At 53.8% G+C, this 16364-nt stretch overlaps 1 protein-coding gene across 1 annotated transcript; it reads left to right on the top strand.

The window, feature by feature from the left end:
* Positions 1-133: 133 nt before the first annotated feature.
* ACADS (acyl-CoA dehydrogenase short chain) lies at positions 134-14962 on the top strand. Its single transcript, XM_012468947.2, has 10 exons — positions 134-243; positions 1362-1525; positions 12012-12161; positions 12381-12492; positions 12865-13016; positions 13304-13474; positions 13556-13693; positions 13842-13937; positions 14123-14179; positions 14279-14962. Exons 1-10 carry the CDS (start codon positions 198-200, stop codon positions 14429-14431), a joined length of 1239 nt encoding a protein of 412 aa, XP_012324370.1. The 5' UTR covers positions 134-197; the 3' UTR covers positions 14432-14962.
* Positions 14963-16364: the final 1402 nt, after the last annotated feature.

The raw sequence follows: 16364 nt of genomic DNA, 5'->3' as shown, positions 1-16364 counted from the left end.
CTCGCGCAGGCAGCGTGGGTGTTTCGCCTCGCGGGGGACTACTGGAGGCCCCGCCCCCGGGGCACGAGCGCGCCCCGGCCCCTCCCCCGCGGCCCCAGGGGCGTGGCCTCTTCCCCGAGTCCCGCCCCTGCAGTCCGGAACCGCGCGCTAGCTGCGGGAAGTCGCGGAGGAGAACCTCAGGGCCGTTTCTGTCGCCCATGGCCGCCGCACTCCTCGCCCGGGCCTCTGGCCCTGTTCGCAGAGGTGAGTGCGCTCGGGCTCCGCACAGCGGGGCTGCGGCCCACGCCTGGCCCAGCAGGCAGAGGTCCTGACCGCCAGCTTTTGCCCGTGCCTCTGGTAGGCGGAGCCCCCTCCAGGAGCGCGCGCGGCCTTTGCCCCAGTTCTGCTGCTGCTCGCGCCAGCCCAGCCCGGCCCTTCAGGGATCCCTGGCTCCGGCACGGACCCCTACCCCTCGATTGACCCCCGCCGCCAGCCCATTTCTTACGACTGCATCCACACCTCCCTCCCCTCATTTCACCCCCGGCAGAGGTTCAGGGTATGCCCTTCTTCCGGAGCCAGGCCTGGGATTGAACCAGATCCGCATCTGTGACCTTGGGCAAGGCAGCCCTCTCAGCCTCATTTGTCCTATGTGTAAAATGTCCACAGGGAAAATCAGAGATGTTGGGAGGATTAAATCACAGGGTGTGTAAAGCACTTTGCGCTTGGCATGTAACAGGTGCTCCATAAATGTTCTTGCTGGTTAATACAGTACCTTAACGATCTTATGTGTCTCCAGCTGTAGCAACTGTGCCACTTATGGCCAGGGCTTCCTTTGCCGGCCTGAATTACAAGGGGAACCCTTACTGAGTGCTAAGTGCTAGTTAGTCTCTCTTTAATCTTCCCACTCCTAGGAGCTGAATACTATTGTCCTCCGCTTGTTATAGTAAAGGAGGCTCAGTGAAGCTTAAAACCCTTGCCTCAGGCCACAGATCTGAGGTCTTATTACTATTGGCATTATACTGAGGACTGAAGGATGGAGTGTGTGGAAATGTCTAGTGAGTATACTAAGCATTCAGTTAATATGGGATTTTCAGTGGCAGCCGTGGACGTTTTGGGCCGACAGTTCTTTGGCGACAGTTCTTTGTTGTGGGAGCTGTTCTGTGCCTTGTAGGATGTTCAGCAGGATCCCTAACCCCTATCCACTGGGTACCAATAGCATTCCCCTCCTCTAGTTGTGACAACTAAAATTGTCTCCAGACATTGCCAGATGTCCCCTGGAGGGCAGAATCCTCCCTGGTGGAGAACCACTGAGTCAGTGGGCCACTAGTATTCTTCGAGATCTCGTGCCTTCTCCTTCCACTGACTTCTGCCCTTGCTGACAGCTCTCCATCCTAGGGACTGGCGGCAGTTACACACCATTTACCAGTCTGTGGAACTGCCTGAGACACACCAGATGTTGCGTCAGACATGCCGGGACTTTGCCGAGAAGGAGTTGTTTCCCATTGCAGCCCAGGTAGACAAGGAACATCTCTTCCCAGCAGCTCAGGTGAGAGTGCAACCTCAGCAGCCCATGATGGCGGTCTGCCCTCTGCTCCTGGACAAGTGGTGGCAGTGACAACCAGGGGCACCCGGACTCTAGTAGAGGAACCTCAGAGCAGAGCCTAGAACCCAGAAAATGCTCTGGAAGTTTCCCTTGTCCAGCGTGTGGCCAGTAGCCAGGATTTAACTTCCGGGACAGCAGTAATTTGCGGTGGATGGTCAGTTGCTTACTGTGTGCCAGACACTGTGCTAAGTGTAATAGTGCTTTTAGGGTGCTTGGCATGCGCTGGGCACTGTTGTTGGGATGGAGTATCTCATCTGTTCCTCAAAATGGTCCTGTGAGGTGAAGGCACTATTATTATTATTATTATTATTATGTATTTATTTATTTATTTTTGAGAGAGTTTCACTGTTGTTGCTCAGGCTGGAGTGCAGTGGTGCCATCTCACCTCACTGCAACCTCCACCTCCCAAGTTCAAGTGATTCTCCTGCCTCAGCCTCCCAAGTAGCTGGGATTATAGGCATATGCCTGGCTAATTTTGTATTTTTATTTTTATTTTTATTTTTATTTTTTCTCTTTTTTTTCATTTTCTTTTTGTCTAAACTAGAATAACCAGTTTATAATTTTGTATTTTTAGTAGAGACAGTGTTTCATCATGTTGCCAGCCTGGTCTCGAACTTCTGACCTCAGGTGATCCACCCTCCTCGGCCTCCCAAAGTGCTAGGATTACAGGCGTGAGACACCGTGCCGGCCAAAGATACTATTAGTAGGTACCCCATGGACTCAAACTTGTGAATGACTTACGTAATGTACCCAAGGTCATGGAGCTCATCAACTACAGAGCTTCTGCTTGACCTGTTTTCTTTTTTATTTACTTATTTTTTTTGAGATGCACTCTCGCCCTGTTGCCCAGGCTGGAATGTGGTGGCACAATCTTGACTCACTGCACCCTCCATTTTCTGGGTTCAAGCAGTTCTCCTGCCTCAGCCCCCAGTAGCTGGGATTACAGGCACTCGCCACCATGCCCAGCTAGTTTTGTACCTTCAGTAGAGAAAAGGTTTCTCCACGTTGGCCAGGCTGGTCTCGAACTCCTGACCTCAGGTGATTCACCTGCCTTGGCCTTCCAAAGGGCTGGGATTACAGGTGTGAGCCACTGTGGCCAGCCTGCTGGAACTGTTTTCTGCCCTGGGAACCAGAGTTTCCCATCAGTACGCTCCCTCCCATGCCACTGTATTCTTCCATTTGCATTCAGTCTATCTACAGTTACGTGTTGAAGATGTTACTGCTGTACCCTCTGACTAGCAAGATGTCCAGCATCTGGTATAAACATTCAGTAGATATTTAATTAATGATTTGTGAAAAGTCAAACCTTGCTGGCCTCTTCTTCTTGCCTATTTTTTTTTCTATTTTAATTTTAGTTTATTTTTCATTTATTTTTGAGACAGTCTCTCTCTTTTTTTTTTTTTTTATTTGAGACGGGGTTTCACCATGTTGGTCAGGCTGGTCTTGAACTCCCAACTTCAGGTGATCCGCCCGCCTTGGCCTCCAAAGTGCTTGGATTACAGGCGTTAGACACCACGCCCGGCGAGACAGTCTCACTCTGTTGCCCATGTTGGTGTGCAGTGGTGCAATCTCGGCTCACTGTAACCTCCGCCTCCCGAGTAGCTGGGATTACAGGCATGCGCCACCATACCTGGCTAATTTTTGTATTATTATTATTTTTAATTTTTGTATTTTTAGTAAAAATGGGGTTCTGCCTTTTTGGCCAGGCTGGTCTCAAACTCCTGACCTCAGGTGGTCCGCCTGCCTTGGCCACCCAAAGTGTTGGGATTATAGGCGTGAGCCACCGCGCCTGGCCTTCTTGCCTGTTTTGCAGTCTGAGGAGCTCTTGAGTTGCCCCCATTTACACGCTTGGGGGCCACTCTTCCAGCTTAATGCATCGTGTGTGCTCAGTGTGCTGCTGGGCATGGTGCCTGGACTGTGGGATACCCCAGAGCTCAAGCTGAGCAGGCGAGTGACATTCTGGGTGCCAGAATTAGTTCGGCAACTTTCAGGTATTAGACATTTAACATCTTATTCACTTGTGTTATCCCATTTAATCCTAAGGAAGTCCCTACCTAATCTAATCTCATCTCCATTTTGCTTTCTGGAATGATTACAAGGATTGAGAGAGCCAATTTCATGATGCCTGGTACTTGAAAAATGGTAGCCAGTCATACTATTATTGTTACTTTCATTAGAGCTGAGGAAACAAGCCTGGAGAGGTGAAGTGACTTTCCAAAGGGTTATTGGTCTGTGGAACTAGAATTCATAGCCCAAGGCTGTCTGGCTCTAAAGCATTTCTCCATCCCCTGTTCACCTGGTTGTCCCAGAGGCCCAGCTGGCCGGCCAGGAGTCCCTGTTCTAGTGGGGAATGCTACTGTGGAGAGTTAGCTACCCCTTCATCCTCCACACGTGCGCGCGCGCGCACACACACACTAGTACTACACACGTTACTCTTAGTAACCTTGGCTGGCACTCCCTTCACCTTTTAGCTCCATTAGTGGAGATGTGAGAAAACCCAACATCTTTGTGAGTAGAAGAAAGAGGCTGGGTGCAGTGGCTCATGCCTGTAATCCCAGCACTGTGGGAGGTTGAGGTGGGTGGATCACTTGAGGAGTTCAAGGAGTTCAAGACCAGCCCAGCCAACATGGTGAAACCCTGTCTCTCCTAAAAACCCAAAAATTAGCTGGGCGTGGTGGCAGCTGCCTTTACAGGTTCCCAGCTACTCGGGAGACTGAGGCAGGAAAGTCTCTTTAACCTGGGAGACAGAGGTTGCAGTGAGCTGAGATCATGCCACTGCACTCCAGTTTGGGTGACAGACCAAGACTTTGTCTCAAAAAAAAAAAGAAGAAGCAGAAATAGAAGAAAAATCAGCAGATAGGCCGTAGAAAAGCAGGAACAGTGTAGGGGCACTTCCCCCAAGACCACTGTTCGAGACACGGCTGTGCGTTAGGACTCTTCCTGCAGAATGGCAGACTGCCTGATGTATTTCTCCTGTAACTCCCCAGATTATCACTAGATTTACAGGCATAGATTTGCTCTGCATAAGAAAGCTGACAATAGAAGGAAGACTTTTTGCCAACCTACACTGAACTAGTTCTCTCTTGCTTGTTTTCTGGGGCTGGGAAAGTTGCAAGATATTCCTCCAAATCATGGCAGAAATGGGTATTGAGGGAAGACCTCAGGACACCAGCCTGCCACTCCCTTGTGGCCCGCGGGGACTGCTCAGTAAGGACTTGCTAGACGTGTAAAGGTGGCTGAGAGCGTGATCCCATCTATCTTTTACAGGGTTTTCCCATGTCTGTAATCTCATCAGATTATCAGGAGTCCTGCTGTTACTCTCTTTGTGTAGATGACGCAGGTGCAGTTGTATGAATTGGCTCAGGTTCAGCGCTGGCTCAGCAGAGCTAGGGAGGAGTAGCACCCAATCTTCTGGTCTTTATGCTGTTCCACGAAAACTGGACTCTGGTTTGGGTGGCTGATGGGATACACAGGTTATTCCTCAGGGTTTGCTTCTCTTAACTGAGGATTGAAATCTGTTGGCTTTTTGCTTTCATCCCTGGCACCGTGTGTGGCACAGTACTCCCAGTTCCAGAAGGGAATTCAGGGCGAAAGTGGGCAGGAGGGTCAGAGACTGGACATGCATAGATCATACGGCATGTTTGCAAAATTCCAATGATATAGTCAGTGTTTCAAACTGACTATATACTGATGGCTAACATTAAGGAGTGACTATATTCCCGGTACTTAAACATATATATTTTGTTTATTTATTTATTTTTTTGAGACAGAGTTTCACTCATGTTACCCAGGCTAGAGTATGCAGTGGCGCAATTTTGGATCACTGCAACCTCTGTCTCTCAGGTTCAAGTGATTCTCCTGTCTCAGCCTCCTGAGTAGGTGGGATTACAGGTGCCCACCACCCTGCCTGGCTAATTTTTGTATTTTTAGTAGAGATGGGGTTTCATCATATTGGTCAGGCTGGTCTCGAACAACTGACCTCAATTGATCCACCTGCCTCGGCCTCCCAAAGTGCTCGGATTACAGGCGTGACCCACTGCGCCTGGCCTTAAACATGTATTTAACTCCTTACATTTTCTTTCTTTCTTTCTTTCTTTCTTTTTTTTTTTTTGGAGAGGGAGTCTTACTCTGTCGCCCAGGCTGGAGTGCAGTGGCATGATCTTGGCTCACCACAACCTCCACCTCCCAGGTTCAAGTAATTCTCCTGCTTCAGCCTCCTGAGTAGCTGGGATTACAGGCGTATGCTACCACGCCCAGCTAATTATTTGTGTTATTTTTTAGTAGAGAAGGGGTTTCACCATGTTGATCAGGCTGGTCTCAAACTCCTGACGTCGTGATCTGCCTGCCTCAGCCTTCCAAAGTACTGGGATTACAGGCGTGAGCCACTGCACCCGGCCACCTCGTTACGTTTTCGAGACAACACTGTGAGGTAGACAATTATCTCCAGTTTCCAGAGGAGGAATCTAAAGTCAGGTTAAATTTCTTGCTGGAAAGTCAGACCCCTGGTAATTAGAGGAGCCATGTAGAGACTTCTGAGCCACCTCCAGCCTATAATAGGTGCTTAGTTAGTTCTTTCTTTTTTCTTGTTGTTGTTGGAGACAGTCTCGCTCTGTCACCCAGACTGGAGAGCAGTGACACAATCCTGGCTCTCTGTACTCTCCGCTTCCCGGGTTCAAGTGGTTCTCCCGCCTCTGCTTCCCGAGTAGCTGGGACTGTGTGTGCTACCATGCCTGCCTAATTTTTTGTATTTTAGTAGAGATGAGGTTTCACCATGTTGCCCGGCTGGTCTGAAACTTCTGAGCTCAGGCAATCTGCCTGCCTCGGCCTCCCCAAGTACTGGGACTACAGGCGTGAGCCACTGCGTCCGGCCTATTATTGAGTAACTAAAGTATCAGGTGAGGCTGGGTGTGGTGGCTCATGCCTGTAATCCCAGTACTTGGGGAGGTCAAGGCAGATGCATCACCTGAGGTCAGGAGTTCAAGACCAGCCTGGCCAACATGGTGAAACCCTATCTCTACAAAAATACAAAAATTAGCCGGGCATGATGGCAGATGCCTGTAATCCCAGCTACTTAGGAGGCTGAGGCAGGAGAATCACGTGAACCTGGGAGGCGGAGGTTGCAGTGAGCTGAGATTTCACCATTGCACTCCAGCCTGGGCAACAGAGCGAGACTCCATTTCAAAAATAAATTAAAAAATAATAAAAATAAATAAAGTAACAGGCACTAAACCTGCTTTTCCTCCTCCAGCCCAATCCCAGATGATAGTGTTCAGGCTGACCCAGTTAGCCACGCAGAAACCGCTAGAGGCATACCCCATTTTTCCTTCCCTTTCGCCGGCTTCCTCCTGTTAATTTCATTCTGGAATCCTCTTCCGAAGGCCGCCTCCTCTCCTTTCTCCCAACCGGAATTCATCTCTCTGTGTTCCAGGCATTTCATCTGTAAATAGTAATTCTCTAGCTGTGCTTCTCTCATTATTGCGTGTCTGATATCACGGCGACTTCCCACAGTCAGCTTCCTGAGGGCAGGACTGGGTCTTGTCCGTAGGCGTATCTTCCTGTCCTACATGACACTGCCGTTAGTTAGTGTTTCACAGTCAAAAAGTGTCTGTTGAGTTTTATAGAATGGAAACAGATTGTATGCCTGTTAATTACCAGGTCCTCAATGTCCTGATCATCTAACACGCAGCTCACACGTACCAGAGTGAGGTCCAGAGGAGGTGACAAACAGGTGTGGTGGCTCCTGCCTATAATCCCAGCACTTTGGGAGGCGAGGCAGGTGGATCACTTGAGGCCAGGAGTTCAAGACCAGCCTGGGTAACATAGGTAGACCCCATCACTACAAAATATACAAAAATGAGCTGGGTGCGGTGATGTGAGCCCACAGTCCCAGCTACTCAGGAGGCTGAGGTGGGAGGATCACTTGAGCCCAAAAGGTTGAGGCTACAGTGAGCTATGATTGTGCCACTGCACTCCAGCCTGGGTGACAGAGCAAGACCCTGTCTCAAGAAAGAAAGGAAGGAAGGGAGGGAAGGAAGACGGGCGGGCTAGTTTTGGCTGTAGTGAATATAGGCATAGTCAAGATAAATTTAATTTTTAAAATTAGTTTTGTTTTGTTTTGTTTTGTTTTGTTTTTGAGACAGTCTCACTCTGTCATCCAGGCTGGAATATAGTGGTGCGATCTTGGCTCACTGCAACCTCCGCCTCCCACGTTCAAGCGATTCTCCTGCCTCAGCCTCCTGAGTAGCTGGGACTACAGGCAGCCGCTACCATGCCCAGCTAATTTTTTGTACTTTAGTAGAGACGTGGTTTCATCATGTTGCCCAGGCTGGTCTCAAACTCCTGAGCTCAGGCAATCTGCCCGCCTCGGCCTCCCAAAGTGCTGGGATTACAGGTGTGAGCCACTGTGCCGGCCTTAAAAATGAGTTTGAAAAGGAACTTAAAACATTGTTTATATGTGAAGGACCCACTGTTTCCCAGATACAAAGGCGTCAGGTAACTGCAGGCTTGCCTTGTCTGTCACTGCTGGGAAATGGGTCTTACCCCTTCTTACATTTTCTCTGGGAGTCTGCAGACCACCAGGCTCAGCCTCATCAGTGCGGTTCCTCTTCTCAGGGTGCAGGTCCGGGTTGCTGGGTGACAGACACCACGGACCAAGAGTGACCACTGGAGGGGGCTCTAGGAGGTCACCCTTTGAGATAGCTCTGAAGGTCAGGCCTCTCTCTGTAGAAAATACTGAAGTATTGAGGGGGGCCTGACTGCTGTTAGTCAATTACCATCAACTTACATCCCTCAGAGACAATGGATAAACAAACCCGAACCCATGTTTTTTTCCCTTGGCTGCTTTTAATTTTTTTTTCTCTGAGATGAAGTCTCGCTGTATTGCCCAGGCTGGAGTGCAGTGGTGCAGTCTTGGCTCACTGCAGCCTCTGCCCCACAGATTCAGGCGATTCTCCTGCCTGAGCCTCCCAGGTAGCTGGGACTACAGGCATGTACCACCACACCTGGCCAATTTTTATATTTTTAATAGAGATGGGGTTTCACCGTGTTGGCCAGGATGGTCTTGAACTCCTGAGTTCTGGTGACCCGGCTGCCTCGGCTTCCCAAAGTGCTGAGATTGCAGGCATGAGCCACCGCTTAATTTTATTTTGGGTTTCTTCTTTTTGATGATCTCATCTCCTCCCTCTCCTGCCACCCCTTTTTCTTTCCCTCGGTGCTGGTCTCCCTCCCTGTCTCTTTTTCAGAGGTCCTGTAACAAGTGCACATGACCCCCGTTATTGCTTTCGTTCCCAGTTTTTTTCTAGAATGTTCCTGTGGCTGGCCACAGTAGGTTGCCTGAAATCTAGAGATAAATTTCAGAGTGAGAAAGCCTGGGGAACAGCCCCTGTCACACTGATAAAATGGGGTGAGGTGACTGCATCCAGGCTCAGGAATCGGGTGGGGAAGGCCGTGCTCTCACGTGGTGCTGCCCTAGAGCGGCGCTCCTCTGTTTTGAAATTTGCTGTCTCAGCACCAGAGTGGGAGTGGGAGTAAGTGGGACTGCCATGCCTTTCACAGACAGAGGCAGATGCTTTAGTATTTTTTTAGAATTATTATTTTTTTCGTGATAGAGTCTTGTTCTGTCACCCAGACTGGAGTACATTGGTGCAACCTCGGTTCACTGCAGCCTCTACCTCCCAGGTTCAAGCAATTCTCCTGCCTCAGCCTCCCAGGTAGCTGAGATTACAGGCATGCGTCACCATGCCCGGCTAATTTTTATATTTTTAGTAGAGACAGGGCTTCACCATGTCTGGAACTCCTGACCTTGTGACCCACCCGCCTTGGTCTCCCATAGTGCTGGGATTACGGGCGTGAGCCAACATTCCCGGCTGGTAGACACTTTAAAAGGAAACGCTGATGGAGGAGGGAGGACAGGAGCTGGGTGGAAACTCAGGGCAACGGTATACGCTAGCGAGGTCTTTCGGGTGTGGGGATCGTGAATTTCTGTAACTTTTGATTCTAGCTCAGTGAGAAGTGTCTCGTTAGCCAAAGGGAGGCGGTGCTGTGTAGAGAGGAGGAGGCTGGGGTTCTCTCTTGCCTCCTGGTGGCCTAGACCTGGCCACCGATGCCCACACCCTTTCTATGTGCATTCCCTCATCTGTAAGAGGAATACAGGGTCACCCTCATTCTGCTACTTGTCGGGACGTGTGACCAAGCATTTTAGGCGAGTATGAAGAACTGAACGAACCTAAAGGAGTTTCATCCTTTTACCCTCCTTCTGGGAATCTGGGTTCCCACTGTGTTTCTGTGGATGAGATGGCGTTATGGAGCGATTGAGTCATGCCCCATTTATTCCAGGGTTTTATACCAATGAGCTCGGGGGTGAAGAGGAAGGCGTGTCTTGGTGTCTGGGGAGATCGAAGGTGTTTGGAGAGGGAGGCAGCTCGAGCTCGTTCAGTCTCGTGCTGCTTTGCTGGTAGGCTAGAGAAAGAGGCTCTCGGTGAGCTTCGCGCCTAGGCCTGACCGTGAGTCTGGGACACCTGCACGTTTCTTTTTGTTTTGTTTTTGTGTTTTTTGAGACAGGGCCTCGCTCTGTCGCCCAGGCTGGAGTGCAGCCTTGACCTCCTGGGCTCAAGCCATCCTCACGCGTCAGCACTTGAAGTAGCTGGGACCGCAGGTGTGCACCACCACGTCTGGCTCATATATTTTTATTTTTATTAATTTTTTGTGGAGATGGGGTCTCGCCATGTTGGTGAAGCTGTTCTCAAACTCTTGGACTCAGGTGATCCTCCTACCTCCATCTCCCAAAGTGCTGGGATTACAGGCCTGCCCTACCACACCCTCTTTGAACATTTTTTTTTTGGTTTGAGATGGAGTTTTTGCTGTTGTCGCCCAGGTTGGAGTGCAGTGGCACAATCTCGGTTCACAGCAACCTCTGCCTCCCAGGTTCAAGCGGTTCTCCTGCCTCAGCCTCCTCCTGAGTAACTGGAGACCTGCATATTTCTAGCGCTTGGTAGAGTATTGTCTAGCATCAGAGGCATTCCTTAATAAAATACTTTTTTTTTTTTGAGTCGGAGTCTTGAACTGTTGCCTGGGCTGGAGTGCAGTGGCATGATCTCGGCTCACAGCAACCATGGTCTTCTGGGTTCAAGTGATTCTCCTGCCTCAGCCTCTGGAGTAGCTGGGATTACAGACACCCCCCACCACGCCTGGCTAATTTTTTTGTATTATTAGTAGAGACAGGGTTTCACTGTGTTGGCCAGGCTGGCCTCAAACTCCTGAACTTGTGATCTGCCCGCCTTGGCCTCCCAACGTGCCGGGATTACAGGCGTGAGCTACTGTGCCTGGCCTTTTTTTTTTTTTTTTTTTTTTTGAGACAGAGTCTCTTGCTCTATTACCCAGGCTGGAGTGCAGTGGCACAGTCTCAACTCACTGCAACCTCTGCCTTCCAGGTTCAAGCCATTCTCCTGCCTCAGCCTCCCTAGTAGCTGGGATTACAGGTGCATGCCCCCATGCCCGGCTCATTTTTATATTTTTTTACTTGTTTCTTTTTGAAGTTAGGCAGGTTCTGTTGCAGTCCACATTTCCCACATTACTTGCCTGAGAGTAATACTATTATAATACTATTATTATTATTGTTATTATCATTATGTTTTTGGTAGACACTGGGTCTTGCTGTGTTGCCCAGGCTGGTCTCGAACTCCTGGCCTCAAGTGATCCCCTCACCTTGGCCTCCCAAAGTGCTGGGATTACAGGTGTGAGTCACTGCTCCTGGCCAACTATTACTATTATTAAAAATTAAGAATTCTAAGCTCTTATCCTCCATCCATTCTCTCACTGGCCTTGGGCATGTAGCAGGAGCACACGCAGTCTCTGCTTTCATAGTGAGGGCAGAAGACATTAATCCAGACAAGCATGTTCATCCCTGACAAATTCCAGCTGCGGAGGTGCCGCAGGAGAGTGACTGAAGGGTTTGACTCAGTGAGGCTGCGGATGGCAGCCCAGAGCAGCGAGGCCTGAGCTGTGATCGGCAGGAAAGGAGGGGCGATAACCAGCCGATGGAGGGCGTCACTACATAGGAAGCGGTGTGTGCAGAGGCCTGTGGTGGGGAGGCTGTGTGTGTGGGTGTGTGGAGGGGCCTGAGGAAGGTCTGTGGCTCAGGCTGTCCTGCTCCTTACCTCTGAGTTCCCTGAGGGCATCCTGTGCCTTTTGCCTGCTCGCTGCCGCTGCCGTGGCTGTGGATGGAGCGGGGAGCAGGCGCAGAGGCGGCCAGGACGGCTTGAATGAGTGGTGGGCCTTCAGCATCTGGACTTGGGGATCCCTTGTTGGTGGCTGGGGTCACATGGCCTGAGTTTCTGCAGGAACTGCCTTGGGGGCAGGAGCGTTTGGGGTTGGGGAGGGTGGGCCTGCCCCCAGCAGCTGCCCATGCCACACTGTCCTTCCCTGTGGCCAGGTGAAGAAGATGGGCGCGCTGGGGCTTCTGGCCATGGATGCGCCCGAGGAGCTTGGCGGTGCCGGCCTTGATTACCTGGCCTACGCCATCGCCACAGAGGAGATCAGCCGGGGCTGCGCCTCCACCGGAGTCATCATGAGTGTCAACAATGTGAGTCCCCTCCCAGGCCCCTGGGACACACGGGTGAGGGAGGGTCCTGTGAGCAGGGAGGCCCTGGCCTCGGCTCCCAGCCCTGATCTCTCTGGAGACGTCACAGGCCTTGGTCCGACTGGGTAGGCCCTGGAGAGAGCAGGCCCTGAGGTGCAGCCCGCAGGTGGGCAGGGTGTGCCTGGGCCGGGGGCCTCTGACTGCTGCCCGCCGTCCCGCCAGTCTCTCTACCTGGGGCCCATCTTGAAGTTTGGCTCCAAGGAGCAGAAGCAGAAGTGGGTCACGCCTTTCACCAGTGGTGACAAAATTGGCTGCTTTGCACTCAGCGAACCAGGTACCTGCCCTGTCCCCTCACTTGTCCTTAGGGCGACAGGCCCAGATGGGGAGGAGAGGAAGGAGCAGGGCCAACTGCCCACTGCTTCGGAGGCCGGAGGGGAGGCTCCCCTGTGGTTGGCAGGGTGAGCGCTCTTGCCTCCGAGGTGCTGGGAGGAAGATGGGCTTCAGGGTCCCCTGGCTTAGGACACCCAGCTCCTGCACGGCCCCTTTGCCCTCTGGGCCAGTCACTGAGAGCTTTGGGACCCTCATCTTTGGAGCCCGAGTCATAGGGTCTCATGCCCATCAGCAGGGGGTGTGGAGGGGAAGAGGTGGTGCCCTTAGGTCGGGTGGGGTGGGACCTGTGCTGAGCCCTGAGTCTGTGTGAGGGCAGGGAACGGCAGTGACGCGGGAGCCGCTTCCACCACCGCCCGGGCCGAGGGTGACTCGTGGGTCCTGAATGGCACCAAAGCCTGGATCACTAATTCCTGGGAGGCCTCGGCCACCGTGGTCTTTGCCAGCACGGACAGAGCCCTGCAAAACAAGGTAGACACCCCAGAGATGGCGTCCCCCAGAGCCTGGGCTGCCGTCCAGCTTCTAGATCATTCTCTCCTTGGCCCAGCTGGAACTGTTTTTGCTCTGGGGCAAGTGGGGCTGTCCGTGTCCCTCCCTGGCCTGCCACTGGAGTCTGCGCCTTCCCCAGAAGCTGGCAGAGGGTGTTGGGGCCTCCGAGGGAAGTTCGTAGGGGACCTCACTGGTGTCGAGTGTGCTGGTGTGAGGGTGTGGCTGAGGGGCAGCTCTGGGAAACCGCCCGCCTGTCCGGGACCTTTCAGGGCATCAGTGCCTTCCTGGTCCCCATGCCAACGCCTGGACTCACGCTGGGGAAGAAAGAAGACAAGCTGGGCATCCGGGCCTCGTCCACGGCCAGCCTCATCTTTGAGGACTGTCACATCCCCAAGGATAGCATCCTGGGGGAGCCAGGGATGGGCTTCAAGATAGCCATGGTGAGTGCGGCGGCTGGGATGGCACCTTGGGTCCAGGCCCATGCCCTGCTGGCCAGTCACTGACCAGGGCGGTTCTCACAGCAAACCCTGGACATGGGCCGCATCGGCATCGCCTCCCAGGCCCTGGGCATTGCCCAGGCTGCCCTCGATTGTGCTGTGAACTACGCTGAGACTCGCATGGCCTTCGGGGCACCCCTCACCAAGCTCCAGGTCATCCAGGTAATGGTGGCAGCTTTGGGAGCTGGGCCTAGAGGCCAGATATCGGGCGGGAAGTGTGGCCTCCTCCCCGCTGTCCGTCCTCCTCCCCCTCCCTCCTGTCCTTGGAGGGGCAGCTGCTGACCTGTGGCGTGGGGTGGGGCTGTTGCAGTTCAAGTTGGCAGACATGGCCCTGGCCCTGGAGAGTGCCCGGCTGCTGACCTGGCGTGCCGCCATGCTGAAGGACAACAAGAAGCCCTTCATCAAGGTGCCCGTGGGAGTCCCCAAGGCATGGCCCAGAATGTGGTGGGCCCAGGGATAGGGGAGAGGTCAGGGCGGTCTCCGCTCCTCAGCCCTGTGGGGAGGCTCCACAGGCCTCCCTTGCTGAGGGGCTGTGAACAGGTGTGGGGAGTCCCCTCAAGGGAAGGCTCTGACCGCCCCCGCCATGTTTAGGAGGCAGCCATGGCAAAGCTGGCTGCGTCGGAGGCCGCAACCGCCATCAGCCACCAGGTGAGTATGGGCGGTGAGCCCCGGGGGTCAGCTACCCCTCCTCCAGCTTTCCCCATGGTGGGGGTGTCTTCTCCCTCCTGAGCCCCTGTTCCCATCTAGGCCATCCAGATCCTGGGCGGCATGGGCTACGTGACAGAGATGCCAGCAGAGCGGCACTACCGCGATGCCCGCATCACCGAGATCTACGAAGGCACCAGCGAGATCCAGCGGCTGGTGATCGCCGGGCACCTGCTCAGGAGCTACCGGAGCTGAGCCCGCAGCAGGCTGGCCCAGGACTGCGGGAAGGCGTGGGAGCCCAGGGCCTCTAGCCCAACCCCGACTCAGAGGCTGGACAGCCAGAGGGGCTCAGCGCTGTCCACCCAGATCAGACCGCGTGGGAACGAGGTCCCCGACCGCCGTCGGCTCCACCTCTGGGACTTGCTACCTCCTTACAACAGTGCCTTGTGTTCTTCATGAGTGGCCTGGCCTCTTGGGGGTGTGTTGTGGGGGGCGCTGAGTGACACTCGGGCACACCCCAGTTGTGCTCCTGGGGGCCTGGTGCCTGGCATGAAGATCCAGTGGGATAGGCCCTTGGTGGGGTCTGTCTTTTCCTTGAGGTCAGAGGTCAGGAGCGGGACTGGGTCAGAATGACGAGGCCCAGGGTCCTGGTGCTGGGCAGGCGGTGGGGCTGGGCCGTGGAGCTGGCCCTGAGGACCCTCAGCCCTTCGGAAAGTCTGATGAATGCCGGGGTCAGTGATTGGCGCTGTGCAACTGGCTGTGGGTAATAAACGCACCTGTCCCCCAGTCTCTGTCCCCACCCTCTCCTGGGTGCTGCGGGGAGGGATGGTGGTCTCTCACTTGCACAGAGCCCCACCTCTGGCAGACTTCACCCTGAGATGCTGGGAGTCTCAGGGAGGGGCCTGGCCACCTGGGAGTTCCTGAGTTCCAGCAGGAGGCCAGGTTGGCTATGGAGGCAGCGGAGGAACAGGAACCAGGTCCCGAAGGTCTCCGGGAGTGGCCCCTGAGCAGGGCGGGTGGGCCAGTCAGGGCCAGTGGGCCAGAAGGGGTTCTCTAGGCAGGCCCAGCCTCCACGAGGGTGAAAGGAAGGCCCTGGATTGCCAGGGTCAGGAAGCAAAACTGTGGGGGTCCCGAGCCCCAGGTGGGAGAACACAGAACCTTGAAAAGCGGCCATTCTGCTCACTAGTGCGTTTGGGGCTTGCCTGGTCCTGGTGCCTGCGGGGCTGGCTCCAGGCAGAGGTGTCTCTGAAGCTGAACTCCAAGCTCTTAACCCTTTGGGCCAGTGTCAGTTGAAGCAGCTGGAAGAGAAAACAGTGAGCAAAGGAAGACTTCAGAGTGGGTGGGGACAGCCCACTGGGCAGGTGGGGCAGAGCCGGACTGGCATTGCTGGGAGGCCTCTGGAGGGATGTGGGAGGGAGACAGGTGAGCTCATTAGGAGCTGTCATCAAGCGGGCGCCCAGGAACCCCGAGCCTGTGCTGCGTGTGGGTTTTTTTTTTTTTTGAGACAGAGTCTTGCTCTGTCACACAGGCAGGAGCGCAGTGGTACGAGCCAGCTCGTCACAACCTCAATTTCCCAGGCTCAAGTGATCCTCCCACCTCAGCCTCCCAGGTAACTGGGACCACAGGTGCACACCACCATGCCCAGCTAAGTTTTAAATTTTTTGTAGAGATGGGGTCTTTTATGTTGCCCAGGCTGGTCTTGAACTCCTGGACTCAAGTGATCCTTCCACCTTGGCCTCCCAAATGGGATTTCTGTGTCAGGCACTGGTGCTCCACAGCCAAAGGGTACAGCCTGGAGCTGCTGCTCTGCAGGACAGCTTTGCCCTTGACCCTGCCCTGGGCCTAGTCTAGGGCCCCGAGGGATGGGGGTGTGCTTCCTTGAGCAAATTTAGGTCCTGATTTGCCCCACAGGGTAGTGCATTGCCTGCTAATGAGGCGCACCTGTGGCTCCTGGGAAGCGTGTTGGCCCGGGCTCCCGAGGCCCGTGGCGTCCTGCCCAGCCCGCAGAAGTTTGGGCCTCTGGGCTTTCCTCCTGGCTCCAGGTAGGCGCTGCAGGGTCTTGGCTCCTAGCTCACGCTATCTTGAGGTCTCCTGGATCTGCTCCTGTTCCTGCCCTGGGCTCAGGTGCAAGGCAAAGGTATGAGAGCCGGGGGGACCCACGACGCTTCCAGAAGCAGCCGCGGTTGAG

The sequence above is a fragment of the Aotus nancymaae genome, unplaced genomic scaffold (genome assembly GCF_030222135.1).
Source record: "Aotus nancymaae isolate 86718 unplaced genomic scaffold, 86718_ANA_hifiasm-v0.15.2.pri h1tg000021l, whole genome shotgun sequence".
In the NCBI taxonomy this organism is placed as follows: domain Eukaryota; kingdom Metazoa; phylum Chordata; class Mammalia; order Primates; family Aotidae; genus Aotus; species Aotus nancymaae.
Note: the sequence above shows the minus strand (reverse complement) of the source record. Positions and strands in the feature narration are given on the sequence as shown.